Source organism: Dermacentor silvarum, chromosome 1, assembly GCF_013339745.2.
Source record: "Dermacentor silvarum isolate Dsil-2018 chromosome 1, BIME_Dsil_1.4, whole genome shotgun sequence".
Classification (NCBI taxonomy): domain Eukaryota; kingdom Metazoa; phylum Arthropoda; class Arachnida; order Ixodida; family Ixodidae; genus Dermacentor; species Dermacentor silvarum.
The window spans coordinates 444954356-444971224 of NC_051154.1; the positions used below are offsets into that span (position 1 = coordinate 444954356).

At 49.1% G+C, this 16869-nt stretch overlaps 1 protein-coding gene across 1 annotated transcript in view; it reads left to right on the top strand.

Annotated features, from left to right (window-relative positions):
- LOC119449000 (intraflagellar transport protein 140 homolog) overlaps positions 1-13839 on the top strand; it is a 41679-nt gene extending 27840 nt beyond the window's left edge. The window contains exons 3-5 of the mRNA XM_049660833.1: positions 4162-6913; positions 8303-8511; positions 12604-13839. Of these exons, the coding sequence (XP_049516790.1) occupies positions 4162-6913; positions 8303-8511; positions 12604-13489 (3847 nt within the window). The 3' untranslated portion in view covers positions 13490-13839. The remainder of the gene's footprint in view (positions 1-4161; positions 6914-8302; positions 8512-12603) is intronic.
- Positions 13840-16869: the final 3030 nt, after the last annotated feature.

Consider the following 16869-nt stretch of genomic DNA (forward strand, 5'->3'; position numbering starts at 1 on the left):
TTTGAAAGGTATGTTGTCAATATGACGTATCGGCGCTGGGGCTTCAGAGCGAATAAAAAGGATGTAACTTTGACCTTCATTTTCTCTTCTAGCTGATACCAACCTACTAACGTGAAATTAACGAAAATTCAGCCAAATACTCCATCGGTCTAAATTCAGCATCTTTAGTGTCCCTTTATTATGCCATGAAGCCTTTCCTGTGGTGGAAAAAAAAATGTGTGTGTGTGTGGGGGGGGGGGGGGACGTTGATATGGTCTAGATAGGTGGTTGCTCGACACGACGAGGAAAAAAAGAACAACATTAAAACACGAGACAGCGCGCTGATGAGCGCACCAACTGTGGCTTTATTGGAAACGAGTGCGTGTGCACGTGTCCACTATCACAATTACGTGTCATCTCGAGCAAATGCGTGCAGTCACGTGGATAGGCGGCTCCATCATCGAGAAGTGCTAAAAGCGCTCGCGTAAGCACATGTGTCACTTGCTTTTCACATAGCCAATTCCTAGTATTTCCTGCTCAAGAGCGTCATAGATGCTGTCGTTTTTTTTTTCCTCTCGTTTTTTTTTTCTTTTTTAATTTCATTTACATTTATTATTATTATTTATAATTTTTATAGCGGCGCACATTTACGCCTGTTAGGGGTTTGTGTACATTCGAAAATTTTGAATACCGAATCGAATCGGTAATATTCGAAATACCGAATATCTATCAAATATTTTTCGAACAATCAGCACCGACGAGCAAGCACTCGAAAAAAATAATCTAAAACAGCCAGGGACTCATTTTTCTCTCATCTATCCTTAATTGGACTACCCGAATAATGCATAAAGCCGAAGCTTTTATAGCACCGTGATGGGCACACCATTTATCTCGAGGCGATGTTGGTGGCTTAATGCTGATGTGACAACGACGTTCATATTGCCACTAATCTAGTATTATCATGTATGGTTAAGAGCTAGGTTTATCTATCACATTCTATAACGAACGTTTCTGTTGACTATGCTGTCGGTGGTACTCTGGTGCTCCCACTTCGCTCATGAAGCTGCCATTTTGCCAAGCATTTTGTTAAACCTTAGTGTCTGACTTTTTGTTTAAGATATGGTGACAAGATAGCACCTTGAATACATTGACAAATAACACCTCAAATATTCTACAGGCGTTGCCATAAATAGAAGCTCATTTCAATGCATAGCGTTCCGATCTTCTGTGGTTGGTTTAATTTTGCAGTAAGTAAAATTTGGCGCAAACTCGAAGATTGTGTTGAAAGAGGTTGTCTTATTATTCGAAAACTATACTCTAAAATTATTTGATGCGTATTCGATTCGGTTTTGAAAATTACTGTCGCGCACCTTTACACCAATTACAGCACTCTGCCTTCCTGACTGGTCATTTATAGACCCCTCTGAGCAATGTACGCCTTTTCCAGTAACTCATAGTTAAACTCGAGTTGCAGTCAAAACTTAGGCCTCGTTCAATGAACACACGTTTGAGAGCATTACAGTGTATAGACACGCGTGTGAGTGGCGACGTCATTTCGTTCCACATTTTTCGTGCTTCTCTGAGACCCGGAAAACATACCGATGTGAGAAAGAGCTCGCTGCGAACAATTGCACCCAGTGCTTCTTATCGTGTTGTGAAACTTATCGCGCAACATTTGTGTAATTAATTTCATAATGATATGATATTGATAATAATATTATACAAATATAATGTTTGATAATTTGTACAGCTATTGATCGTAACCAAACATAAAGAATAAACAACACTTATTTCGGCTGATAACTTATTGGGATGATAATGATAACGCATTGGTAGGACAGGTACCAATGCGTTCTTGGGCTCATCCGTGAGCACCGTGCTGCTTATCTTTGTTCAGATAAATATCACACACTATACAGACTCATTTAATTGTTTCTCCAACCAAGCTATATTTCGAATTCATGTTGCTTACTTATGCTTTAGTACTTCTTGTTGTCTCGTCCTGTTTCATTGTCAATATGCTATTATGCCATAAACCGCATACTTGCCCTTGACGCATTCCAGTAAGGGCAGCTGCCACGCCACAAGAATTTCAATTTACTTACTGCGAATACGCTATGAGTTGCGGTTCAAGTAAGTAAATAATAGACCTCTCCTGGGGGTACGTCACACCGCACCGGTGACGTCACAGCGTGACGTCACCGGCGCACGTGCGGTGACCCTGGTTGGAAAAACACAGCCGCCGCCGGCTTTCTGCGTGGTGCAGCCGCGCAGTAGTTGCTGTAGCTGGGCGCCACGTGGACGCTTAGTATTATTTATTTTATTTATTTTTACTTGAACCTCCACAATTCTCTTGCCAGCCAGATAAGCAGTAATGTGTTTAGAAAAACATCGGCGTGTGCTAAACTGCGTGATGAAAATGTGGCGTCGCTGGCCTTTCTTTACTTGCGAACGTGAACCACGTGGTGGTGGTCTGTGATAGATTGTGCAATGAAGAATATCGGCTTTTCCATGGAAGTGTGCCACGTTTGTTGTGGTAAAGTGTGCGGCGAAAAGCAGTGACGATATCGGCTTATCTTTGCGTAGGGAAACGGACCACATTTTGTGTGTGTGTGTGTGTGTGTGTGTGTGTGTGTGTGCGTGCGTGCGTGCGTGCGTGTGTGTGTGTGTGTGTGTGTGTGTGTGTGTGTGTGTGTGTGTGTGTGTGTGTGTGTGTGTGTGCGTGCGTGCGTGCGTGCGTGCGTGCGTGCGTGCGTGCGTGCGCGTGGTGTACTACGCGATAAGCAATACATCTCGCTTACGAGACTGGACGCGTGTTGCGTGTAATAAAACCAATCGTAGTGATCAGGCGCCGATAGAACTTCACGACCCGTAATTATATTGAACAGGTGAGAATGAATAAGACGTGTTGATTTGTGAGCGCATGTATTTCGGGGCCATCCGCGCTGTGTGCAGAAAAAAAGTGTCAAAAGAAAGAAAAAGGAAAAAGAAACCTTCGTTTGAAGCACAGTTTATCGACTGAGAGGTATGACTACAAATGAGCTCCTACGATGTTCTGACCACTGCCGAAGCTGCGTGTATACATTTAACCACGGGGCATGCCCACAATGCAAACTACTGAAATTATCGCGATTTAACGCAGGTCTCACGGGTCTTAAGCAAAACTGAACTTTCTTTTTTTTTTCGTTATTGATATATTCACCTTTACGGCACGGACTTCATGCTGTGATGTAGCACATATACATGCAAAAGTTGGCTCTTGTAAAGTTTAGAGCAGCAAAGGAGGCAGCAGACACAGCGAAGTTACCGCGCAACGGATTATGTACTTATGTAAGCTTTGGTTTGCACATTCAAATGACCGATAGTAATAATTAAAATTAAATTATGGTGTTTAACATTCCTTAGCTGCACAGCGGCTTGTGGGGGACAGTGCAACGAAAGGCTCCGGATTAATTTTGTCCACCTAGGGTATCTTACCATGCTTCCTAAAGCAGGGTAATAAGTTTTTATGCATTTCTCCCTCATCTCAATTTAGGCGCCGCTACTTGGAATACGGCTCCACTGAGCCGCCGTGTAGTTGTAGACGAAGTTCATCTTGCATATCGTTTAAAGCTGCTGTGTAAATGGGGCGCAAATCAATGCATTCACGAAAATGCAATACAAATTTGTGTTCGAAGACCACTCATTTAGCGAAGTATCACTTTGTCCCCGGGAAAATGTGCATCATCTGTGACAAAATGTTCGTTTTCGAGGAGTAATACATTTTGTGGATGTTTGACTACGAAATCACCACACGCTGACTTACGGGAACCCTGCACTCGTCAACAACGCTACGTAGTCGTGCTGGTAAGACGTGGACCATTATACTTCCTAAGCACAGTTCATAAATGCTGTAACTTCCAAAAATAGCAATATACCGAACTTACGATCGCGGCAGATGATATACAAGCAGTGCTCTTATGCTGAGAGAACAGGTCGTATGAACGTTTTTTGCCAACCAGCGCTCGCTTCGGAGGCGCGGAAAATGGGAGGGGTCCCCGCGGTGACGTCACTCTGTTTGCAAACAGGGAGAGGTCTATTAACTAAGTAAAGTAAATGGTCTGGGGACTTGGTGAATATCTATAAGCTATATAAGTGTAAGATGCCGTGCCGCGCTTGACTACGCCGTCCTGTTTTGCCCAGCGCCCCGGCACACGATGGCGGCGAGGAGGAAGTGTCCCTGCCGCCTGACTGGAACGAGCTGTCCTCTGGGCTGACGGACAACGAGGCAGCTTCCAATGACTTTTACGTGGGCTCAACGACGGGAGTCATCTACTTCGTCAGCGAGAACGGGAGCTGCGGCGACGTCTACCAGATGGACGCAGGCGTCGCACGCCTTCTGCACGACGTTTCCAGAGACGCGCTCGTAGTCGTCACTGACACGTTGACCCTTGCCCAGTTTGCCATCGCAGACGACGGGTCGCTGTCAGAGCAGAGCCGTTTCAAGGTTAGCGGCCATGGTACAGACATGGCGGTCACGTGGGTAGCAGTTCAAGACGGAGTCATTGGCATAGCAGCCGGTGAAGCCAGTGTTCGCTTGCTGAACCTTGAGACCGGGGAGACCACGGTGCTCTCGCTTCCAGACGCGGACTACGGCGAAGCTGTGTCGTGCATAGCCGCCGATGCTTCCGGAAGGACCCTGATCGTCGGCACGAATCGCGGCCGAGTCGTCGTGTGGACGCTTACAGAAAGTGCCGTGGGCACGACACATTGGCGCTCGCAATTGGCCGCCAGTTTACGTAGTACTGTGCGAGAACTGGCCTGGTGCGAGACTCACCGAATTACCGGCACCCTAACGAGTGAGGATATGTTTCTTCTGATCGAGCAAGAAGCTTGCTTCAATTTTCGGGAAGGTTGCCTTGCTCTTCAAACTGCCGCCAAACAAGTATTTGTAGACGGTGTCTCCAACAATAGTCAGATAATGCTGCAAACTGAGATACCTGTAAAGTCCCTGTTCGTCAGTCGGCACCACATCGCTGTGTCGAACGGAAAGCGGCTGTTCTTCTATGAGACGTTGCCAAGTAGCAAGTCAGCCAAGTTCTTAGGGGCCATGAACACAGCGTCTTCGCTTATCGGACTGCACGAAGCGAGCGTCTACCTCGTAGAAAACGGCAAGCTCAACGCCAAGACCTTTCAGGGCATCCTTAAGCAAGCAATCCCTGTCTCGGACGACGACGTGAGTGCAGTTTGCCTCGACATATCTGGAATCTTTCTCGCACTTGGCTTATCAAACGGCCGCGTTCGTGTCTGGGACTTGAGCAGGCGAGAGGCTAAACTTCACGCAGAGCTCAAGACAGCGCTTGTTGCCAAGAGGAATGATGTGCCGCACAGAATTTCTAGCATTAAGTGCAACTGCACCGGAAATAAAGTGAGCATTCTCGTTATAGAGGACAGCGCGCAACATCGAAGCACACGACGCGAAGGCTGCACTCTGTACGTGTGGAGCATAGAAGACGACTCATTGTTCGAATTCAATTTCGCGACCGGCGAAAGCACGAAAGGAAAAGCTGACAGCGAATCGCCATCCAGTGGCACGGTACGAGACCGAGCTCCGATTTCGCATTACTGGGACGAAACTGACCCCAGACTGCTCGTTTGCGAAGCTCGGAGTACGCCAAGCGGACGCGTCAAAAATGATGCGCCGGGAAATCAACAACCACACGTCGTGGTGGTATCCCTATTTGTAACCACAGAGCACGGCATTTTGGAGCAAGATGTCTTCCCGCTTGACGACAAATTCAGACTGATGGGCGTGCAGGTGCCTTTCTTTTACCTTTTGGCCAAGCATTCTGGGGACGTCAGCGAGCCAGGCGCAGCTGAGAGAGTTCCTGGTTCAAAGCATGTCTTCCGGCTTCCGATGCGAGATTTTGTCGGTTTTCAAGACTGCGACGACACCGTGCGCGACGCTATCATGACTTTTAGCTTCTTCATGACGCTTCGGGACATGGACGAGGCTTTCAAGGCCATAAAGGCCATCAAAAATGAAGCAGTGTGGGAGAACATGGCGAGGATGTGCGTGAGAACCAAGCGGCTCGATGTGGCCAAGATATGCCTCGGCAAAATGGCTCACGCGCGTGGGGCTTGGTCCCTGAGACGAGCCATGGAGACTGAGCCCGAGCTGGAGGCGCAAACGGCCATCTTGGCACTCCAGCTGGGCATGGTCCAGGAGGCGGAGGAATTGCTCGACAGCTGCGGTCGCTACGACCTGCTGGTCAGGGTTCTAGAAGATTCGGGTCAGTGGGAGCGAGCCGTAGACGTCGCTCGACAGCACGACAGAATTCGGCTCCGGGCCACGTACCACAACTACGCGAAACACCTCGAGGCGTCTGGCGATGTCGAGAAAGCGGTAGCAGCGTACGAGAAAGCCGACACGCACCTGTTCGACGTGCCTCGCATGCTGTTCGACGACCCGCAGGCGCTAGAGCAATACGTTCGCGCTAGCGGAAGCCACGACATGATGAAATGGTGGGCGCAGTACATGGAGAGCATCGGCGAGATGGAGGCGGCGCTGCAGTTTTACGAAGCCGCGCGGGACTACCTGTCGCTTCTCCGTGTGCACTGCTACTTCGGCAACGTGGACAAGGCGTGCGATATCGCCAACGAGACGGAAGACCGGGCGGCGTGCTTTCACCTGGCGAGGTACCTGGAGAACCAGGACAACGTGCTGCAGGCGGTTCACTTCTTCGCGAGGGCGCGCGCGTTCGGCAACGCGATTAGGGTCTGCAAGGAGAACGAGATGGACGACCAGCTGTACACCCTCGCTTTGCAAGCAGCGCCCAAAGAAGCGCTCGAGGCGGCCCGCTACTTCGAGCAGCGCCAAGATGGTCTCGAGAAAGCGGTCACCCTCTACCAGCACGGAGGATGGGCTTCCAAAGCGGCTGAACTGGCTCTCCAGGTAAGGCACTCGTTATTCCTATATTTCCCTGCCGTTCTTCAGTCACTCCTGCGTAACGCGATGCAAGGCGCGGTGTAATTATGTAATTCAGAACCAAGACCGGCCTGTCGACGAGGAGCCAGATTACACGTTTACAATACACTTATATCCTTAGGCGCGTTTCGTGACGAGTTGGCGTATTGCCTACTGTGTGCCATGTCGGCTGGTTCGTGAGTGTTGAGCAGTCATGATAACCAATGGGATAATGATTACGACCCGCCGCTTAGTGGCTCTGGCGTTGCGCTGCTAAGCACGAGGTCGCAGGATCAAATCCTTGCCGCGGTCACCGCATTTCGACGGAGGTGAAATACATCAACGTCCGTGTACCGTGCAATGTGTGCACGTTGAAAAACCCCAGATGGTCAGAATTATTCCGATGTACCCCACTGCAGCGTGCCTCATAATCGGATCGTGATTTGGCACGTAATACCCCAGGATTTATGTTTTATTTATAATTACCGACGAGAGCTAGGTGCAGGTGCCGGCCCTAAAAATTAAGAGCCAGTATACTTCCAAATTGCTGGGTTCAAAATTGTAGAGCAACGTGCGAAACTTCCGATACAGCTTTCTGTTGCTCAATACGTGCTACATAAAAGTGTTTTTCCGAGCGTGAGTGCAGCCCGCGAATACACGCAATATTGCCGCGCGACTGGCCGCTCGAGGCACTTTGCGTGTATTCGCGGGCATCTTTCACGCTCGGAAAAACACATTTATGTAGCACGTATTGAGCAACTGAAATCTGTATAGGGAATTTTTCATGTTGCTCTACAGTTTTCTCATTGACACTTTTCATCTAAGTATAATAATTGAGAGGTTGAATAATTAATTAGACTAATTATCTAATTAGTCGGAATGCAAAAATTAATCTGAGTATAACCAAGCGACGGCAAACACCATTACCCTGTTTCTGTTCCGCTATGTAGCATTTGCATATTTTTAAAGTTTGGTCCAAGTTAAGTGAAACACCCTGCATACGCCGCTCCAAGGCTGAACGAAATAGTATAACGGCGCAGAGGATCCCGATCTCATCAGAAATACCTCATAGCGGATCCAGTGGAGGTAAAACGGAGATTGGATTAAACGATGTGGGTGTACTTTGGTCACTGATTCTCTTCGAAAATATGTTCATTTGAAAAACAAATGGTTCTTCGAAACCCACACTGCTTTTACCTTCAAAAATCTTGTATATTCGGATATATCGAACCTTGCGATACATGGAATTTCCTCCCATGTTCGAGCAGTCGCGAATGTCTGGCATTTTGCTGGAGCCTCCACCGTACGCATCGATGTATTTCGCTCTGGAAACGAGTGTGTCTCAACTTGCCGGGCCTTGTGCGTGCACGTGCGCAGGCCGGGGACCTGGGCGCGCTGCAGCAGGCCGCCCAGGAGCTGGGCCCCAACGCCGACCCGGTCCTTGTGCGCACCACGGCCGACCGACTGGCGGCCACCGGAAAGCATGACCAGGCCGTGCTGCTTCTCGCCGCCAGCGGGCAGAGCGAGGCCGCGCTCCAGCTGTGCGTCCAGTCGAACGTGCTCATCACCGAGGAGCTCGCCGACAGGCAAGTGCCCGAGCGCGAACACACTGTCATTGGACGCAATTAAGCACATGAATAACGAAGGTGGGAATGAATTATCCACGACAGCTTTTTTATTTTTAATTTTTCTTATTGATCTTGCATGTGCACTTCCTAGGTACACTTCTGAGCATGATTACCCGCCACGATGGCTCAGTGGCTGTGGCATTCTGCTGCCGAAGCACCAGGTTGCTGGTTCAATTCCCTACCGCGGCGAAGCGGGAGACCCAAGAAAAATCACAGCATATCCACGGGGTGAATGATGATGAGTGGGCGAAGCTCCGGAGGGAATCATCGGATCTCCCGCTTAAGGGGACGCTAGCACAAACGCGTTAGAAACGTGCAGTACTCTCTAGTAAGGGGGAGCGGCCACAGCGTTTTACGCAGCCATTTACACATGCCGGAACGTGCACCGCGTTTGCCGACGCCATCACATGACTGCTGAGAGAGTATACCCCCCGTATTCATAAACGCTCCTCGACTTGAATTTGACTTGCCACCGCTTTGGGCAGCGCGTTCGAAACGCGTTGAAGGTAAGGCGGAGAGGCCACAGCGTCTTACACCAGCTTCTTACACGGGCCGTAACGCGCTAGCACAAACGCGTTAGAAACGCGCTAGAAACGCGGCCTTTCGTTAATGTTGGGTATTTAATGCCATCGTGGTGCGTGTGTCCATGTCCGCTTCGTGGCGTAGTGGGCTAACGCCGCGCGCTCGGAAGCGAGGGGTCCCTGGTTCGATTCCGCGCTACGGACACAACTTCGGAATTTTTTTTCTCATTTTTCTCAGACTGGTTACACACTACTGGTTACACACTACTACTACGACGACGGGGACGGAACGGGTGCCGCTATAAGGAGCTTCGCCCCTAATACCTGGGAAATGTGACATCACCTCGCTGCGGCCTGCATTATGTTTTTGTAAGTGGCTTCGCGAGCGGCAGTTGAAAAACCATAAACCGAAATGGCGCTTGTATCTGCAACACGAACGTAGGGTTGTTTCGATGTGCACTGATCCTCAGGCGGTTATCTCTAAACTAGATCTAGCGTCACGATGTGGTTGCCGACTTCCCTTCCACCGAACTCCTTTTCGGCCAGTTCGATTTCTCCTGATGATCCCTTCTGACGCCGCCTCTGGTGACAAACCTAGTAGTTTGACCGGCAGACCTAGTTGTCTGTCAAAGCGTCCCGGCTTTTGTCTCTGACAAGACCTTTGTCTCGTCCCAAACCCGATCGCTTATAATCATTGTTATCCAGAACTCTAATCATATGTAAAGACTGTAATCAGCGTGCGGACCTCAGACACATAATCTGGGCTTGCCCCAACATAGTGGAGGGGCCAAACAACACATATACGAACGCAGAGCAGTGGAAGACCACGCTGCTCCGTTCAGACAGCGAGCACCAGCTACAAGTCATCAGGCAAGCCGAAGACGCCGCTAGGACCCAAGGGCTCCTGGCCGCCATCTAAGAGAGGGGAGATTAACTCCTCTTACACTTGCCGTTTTCAATAAAAGTTGTTTCTCTCTCTCTCTCCTCATGCACTAGCAAGGTTTCAACCAGCGACTGCCAGTTGCAAGGTGCTAAGCAAATCGGCCGCACAGCTGTCTACACGGCATAACATTTGTTAAAAAGAAAGAGACAGAAAAGTAGCTGGCTCACTTTAGCTTCTTTGAATTTTTATAGCAATATCAACGCAGAAGTTGCTATTGCTTTCTTTTTTTTTGTTCCCCTGATTTCGGGGAGAATAATTTTCGCCGCTTTAAATATAAAGCAAATCTGATACAGCTCCCGCAGAGAACAGTACACCTCGACAACCTTAACAGCGACGCCGCTCCTACGGATGTCCTGTTTTCGCCTAAAGCCGTGCATGCGTTTAAAGCAAAAAAAAAATACTAACGTTTAACTCTTGTAAACCTAGTTACCACGAGCGAAATGTCTGTTTGGCTTGGTTTTGCAACGACTATGCACATAGTGTTTCATTAATGAACGCTTCCGTGCTTGGTAAGCTTCTCCATAACGTGCTAATCTGGCCTCCCTTTGCTCCGGTGTTTCATTAGCCAACTTTGCTTTCGCTTGAGATTTCGCAGCCTGCCGTCTAGCTATATCTACTGGATGATTGGATTCAGCCTGTCGCTTGCGCTGAAGCGCACGCACAGACAGCCCATCCGGCGCGCCATCCATGGCGAGACTGAGCGACAAAGCGACAAAGCGCCGGCGAAGCAGCCGTTAAACCCTCGCCTTGTCACATGGTAGCGTAGCGGTGAGGCTCCGAGCGAACGCAGCTGCGACGCCTCTCCGCAGTGGATCACGTGGCGTGACGTCACACCTGCAACACTTGCACTCCGGCGGCTCAAGGTCATTGCCAAGCGATGAATGACTGTACGAGAGATGGCGTAGTAGAGCTTTCGCTCTAAAAGAGCGACGTTCGGTGGCGAACGCGCCCCGCAACTCGGTTGGTAGAGACCAAGTGCCTTTAGTGGAGTAGACCGAGTACGAAAACTGGCGAAATATATCCAAAGAAAATTCGCTTTAAAGCGGGAGAAACTGAAAATCAATGTGGTATGTTAAAGGAATGACGCCCTTAATTGCCGACCTATATTTGTTGCGGTGAGGATATATTTCGGTAGTCTTTGGTGTTTTGTTGCGTAATTCCGTAGAGAACGGAGCCAGGGAACGGTACATCTGTAGCGGCATAGTATACAGATGGCTCCATATGTATACGTCGACACGCTGTATACGTGTACTGTCCTGTGTTGGGCCATTTCGGACGATGACGTAGCTTCCGTGAAACGGAAGTCTGCGGGAGACTGAAAAAGAACGCTTCCGCGGTAAAAATAAATAAAATGAAAACACTCAACACGAACTGCAAATTTGTTGACTACCACAGTCGCCACTGACGCCTGCCACGTGGCTCAGCGGGAGGCCAGTATCGGTAGACTTGAAGGAGTTGACTCTGCTATAGCTATACACGAGAAGCATTTGATGTTTCTAGAACGCACGACCACTTCCTTTTTTTAATCTCTCTCTTCGTCCTCTTTCCAACCCCTATTTCCCCCACTCCAGCGCATGGTAGCAAACCAGAAACTCGCGTCTGATTGACTTCCCTGCCTTCCCCCCTCTCTCTCTCCCTGTCGACATAAACAACTACGCCAGCGCCGACATTGACGTGGAAACCTAGAATGCTGACACCATAGAAACAATAATTGGGGAAGCCTTGGAGTATCTTCTGTTGGCTGATATACGTATAATGAGGAGGAAGACACATGCCCAAGAGCCACAACAGCCAACGGTGTTCGCACATGATGCAGCTGATAACGACCTGAAAACTATGGTGCATTTTTGAACAACATGAAGACACTGAAGAATTTTGAAGCACGCTTGAATGTGAGCATTCGAGACACTGCAAAGGTTTGGAGAGCGCCGACAAGCAACAATTACTCGGCAGCTTAAACAAGAGTGCATATGTCAAGACTACCAATCATGCAAATACAACAAATGTCGCTTTTTACCTCTGCCTTTTGGTTTTAATGCTGTTTCATTGACTGTGTTGTGTCATGCGTATTTCGTTTTAGAAGGAATAGGAGGGGCTTGGGGAACATTGGGGATTGCGTTTCACAACGTTCAGCGGATTTAATATCGTATGTGTCTGGCATACCCTTCTTTTGTAGCCTACACTCCAACTCAGCTCGTGCGCAGATGACTGTACGGCCTCTGCACTAAATTCGCCATTCCACGTGCTGCACTTCCGACGTCTCCGACGTTGAACGTGTCCGAGTCCCGCTGAACCAGCTGTTATCTGTCAGTGGTCTGATAGACAAATTCGCTGATTAGAGTTCGACCAAATCCGCACTATTTTGTGCAGACATATTTAGTGTTAGCTAAGAGAGTAGTAGAGTCTGAAAGGTTGAAGATGTCTACGTGATTTTCCGCTCTGTCCGTATGGCTAAATCAAGAGTAAGCATAAAGAGAACTGCGAACTCACGGTTACTTCTTGCGTCGTCACGATTTTATTTGTCATTTTTTGCAGAATTTACCTTCCACTTGACAGCCATTCTTTCTCTATCCCTCTTTGCAACAGGCTTACCGAGGGAATTGCCACCGACGACAAGGCTAAGCTCCGCGGAGTCCTCGAGAAAATCGCCGAGTGTTGCCTTAAGCAGGACAACTACCACCTGGCAGCCAAGAAGTTCACCCAGGCTGGCGACAAAGTCCAGGCCATGAGGGCGCTCCTCAAGTCCGGCGACACGCGTAAAATAGTGTTCTTCGCAAACGTGTCGAGGCAGCGAGAAATCTACATCCTGGCCGCCAACTACCTTCAGACCGTCGACTGGCAACGAGACACCGACGCAGCCAAGCACATAGTCTCCTTTTACACCAAGGCCAGGGCGTTCGACCTGCTGGCCGGCTTCTACGAGTCCTGCGCGCGAGCCGAGATCGAAGATCGTCGAGACTACGAGAAGGCCCTAGCGGCCTTGAACGAAGCTCACGAGTGTCTCCAGCTGTGCGGCGACGCGAAAGACGCATCCAAGGTGGCGGCCAGGGTCCATGACCACATGGAGGCCGTTCGAAAGTTCCTCGCCATCCAGGAACTGTACGCGGACAGTCCGCTCGAAGCGGCAGCTCAGTGCGAAGCAATGACCAAGCTGAATTTGGAACCGGCCGTGCGGAAGGGAGACCTGTTTGCGTTTCTTGTTCAGCACTACGTGAGCGAAAAGGACTATGCCGCGGCGAGGCGTTGTCTGCAGGAGCTGCAGGCGGCCGTGCCTGGAGTCTCGGTGTCCGACTACGTGGACGCTGAAGTTTTGAGGCTCGTCGGTTGGAGCTCAGATGACCGCCGCAGTCTCCAGCAGGTGTCGCTGCTCGCGAGGCACGCCGCTGCCAGCAATGGCGCCACCACCGAGGGAGACGAAGAGCGCTACAGCTCGGACGGAGAGGTGCAGGAGGAACTCTTCGACGCGCCTTAATTAAACATGGTGGTAGGCAGTGTCGACTAATCGCACTTCGGTCAAGTTTTACGCCCATTCGACGCGCAGCGTTTTTTTTTTTTTTTTGTTTCTTTATTTTTTGTGTGAGACCGTATGCACTACAATGATTTGCTGGTCTTTCTCCGACTCCCGCATTGAGCAAGAGTGACGCCAGGAAGTTTGTGTTGACAGGCGTTGTGCAAGTTGAACGCTGTGGTATCGTCATTTCCGTCCGAGTTCCTCTACGAGTTCACGAAAAAGCTGAAAAATATGACAAATAAATCCGACTTAACTGCTGTACTAGCCGAGTCATTCTGGCTATCTTTTATCTATTTTCACATATAGCTTTATCTCGCATGCCACCACAGCCGGTTAGTTCCGACCCTGGTATAGGTTAAATTTTGCGCACGAACTAAAAATATGCTATATCTTCAGATGACTGCGGGCTTGTCGAAGGGGTATAGCATGTTATTTTCAGCATGTCGAACATACATTTTCAGATTCATGGGTTCGGGTTCAGGCTATTTTCATTCGTCTCAAATTCATTTGCAAAGTGAAAATTACAACGGCTCGACCCGGCTCGGGACTTTCTGAAACCATTCATTCGGGTTTAACGGGATAAAAAAAAAGGCATACGCGGGGAATTGTTTTCCAGGAAAACGTGCGGTTCTCTTGAAGAAATAAACAAGCTGGGTATTGTGTATATTTATACTAAGGGCAGTTTTTACTTTAACGAGCAGACATGTCGGAATTTGTACTCAGAGGTCTTCGTGGCATCTTGTGCGGCCTATCCGATGCATTCCCCACCGCCCCCCTCCCCAAAATGTTCTTGTTCAATTATTCCTAAAGCATATACTCGCAGAACAATTTTATCTTGCTCTTTTTTTCTGCTTTCTCAGATAGTTGCCGGCTCCATAATCATGGTACGATACATAAATGACTCGAAGGTATAACAACTCTTGAATTGGTATGCCATCTTTTAATGCGTACTTTTTTGTATTAATTTAAAGTATCTCGCGCTCGTTGGTTATTATACTTGTAGAAAGTGAAGTACAATACCTCATTCAACCTATCACACAATCACCTTTGAAAAGATGTAAACTGGACAGCTTGTAAACTGAGCAATCACAATTAACGCAACTTTACAAACACTTCCTGTATCTTGATGAATCCATGAATTTATAGCTAAATTATTTTGAGGGGGCAAGTAAACAGCGTAGTGAAAGCATTTAACAAATATGTAATATCTTAAAGGGGCACTAAAGGCATATAAGTCAACGTGGACGATTAAAATGCCATACCGTGGGCCCATGATTGCACAATCCTCCAGAATGGATATGTGCATGGCTCTGTGACACAAAGGGTATCGAGTGTTCAAATGTATTTAGATACGCCTCGTACGCCAGCGTCCATATTCCGGCTAAGGACGGGCCCGTCCGAAAAAAAACTATACAGTGGCCCGAGTCCGGCCCGAGCCCGTGTCAAGATGACGGGCAGTCCGAGTTCGGTCCGTGGGCGGGTACCGGCTTTCAGGTCACCCGGAGCCCGTGCAGATCTCTAGTGCCATACACCCTCATTACTATTCTTCTCTCGACAAGAATCACGCATATCGCGTCTTCGTGTCATTGGCTCCGTTTACGTCCCCATAAAAGAATCACATATGACACATACGCCACAAAAACATCGCATGAGATTACACGTTGCATAGGATGAAACTAAAGGCAATTATGCGCATCGCATTCAGTTGTGTAGTATTTAACCGCTTCACTAAAGCTTCGCTTGCCGTAGATCCGAAATATGCGTTGGATCTGTATACTATATTTTGAGTAGTCGCCGTTTGCGCTTACCATGGAGAAATTCCACGAATCGTGTTGCAGAATCAGCAGCAGTCACTAGACACTGCAACACGCGTTAACGAGAGCGCAACCATGCATGATCGCTCCGCGGACACAGACGCTTGCCAGCCTGTATGGAGTACGCTGCTCAAGTGCGCCGCGTATCCAGGCAGGCCGTGCCCAAGCACAAACAGTACTCGCAACCACCACGACAACGCACCGTACGTTGGCGACGCTCTGGGGTCTTGACCAGGGGTCTCAAAACTAAGGCCTGCGGAGGCCTCCCGACCTAACCGCAGTAGGCAACTGTCCTTCCGATGACGGCCGGAACGCAAGCGGGCCGTTTTTCCTCAAAATTGTTTTTCCCCGCAAAGCCATCGCTGCGCCTCCGCCTTGAGAGCGGGGTTTCTCCACAAAACTTCGCGCTGCGCTTCTGCTTGGGAGTCGGCTTCACTCAGTCACAAGATCACGCCGCCTCGTCCTAGGCGGCGCCGACGAATCAGGCGCCGCATGCGACCATAGCGGGAGGAGTGAATTGGCTGGCCCCAGCTAAAGCCCCTCCATAGTACTATCACCGTGAAAAAAGCGTGAGCTGATGGAGGGGCTTTAGCCCCGGTCACCACGCCAGAAGACGCGCTGAAGCTTTGTAGAATTCACCCATAAAAGCCCGGGCGTGCTGGGCCTGGAAAGCTTTCGCCAGCATTTCGCCCGCAAAAAACACCATGTAAATGGTGTACTTTTGGTGTAAACGGCGCCTTTCTTCGTTCCTCGTCGCCTAGTTGCTGAGCGTGGCTACACACTATATATAGCGTGGGCTAAATAGGGCGTCAGACTTAGTCAGCCCTGTCACGCAACCCGAAGTGATGCATCCAGTACGGCAATGATTACTGATTGTTCACACATATACCAGCAAAACTGCGATCACAGAGAGAAACAAAGAAACGAAACGCGAGTACAAAGTTTTGGGTTTCCTCCGACTGTTGGCTTGGAATCGTGGGATCAGCCATCTCTTCACCATGCAAGGATGGTCATAACTGCGGCCACCTAAAAAAAAAAGTTAGCAAAAGGGTTATTGGTTTCCTCGGATGGGTAACAATTAGCGTGAATAAATTATTTTTTACCGAAAGTGGAAAATAATTAAGTCAAGGAGAGCAACGACACCTGATGTAATTATGAGATTGTATTCGAGAAAACCATGATATGTGGCACAACCTAGTGGGGAACACCAGATTAATTTTAACCACCACACTGTGGATACGCGTGTGTTCTCGCATTTCGCCCACTTCAACTTGCGGTAGGCGTGGCCGATAATTGAACCCGCGTGTACGATCTCAGCAGCGCGACAGCCTACCTTCTAAGCCTTCTAAGATACTACGGCTGCTCACAACGATAAGTCCACAATATGCCATCAATTACTGCATAATTCTCGCACGGACACACTGACAGCGATTTTGCTCCATCCGGATCTATGCATTCACGATCCGTCAATCGAGACTGCAGGCAGTCGCATGCCTTCCCTAGGCACCGAGCCAACACCACCCAGGA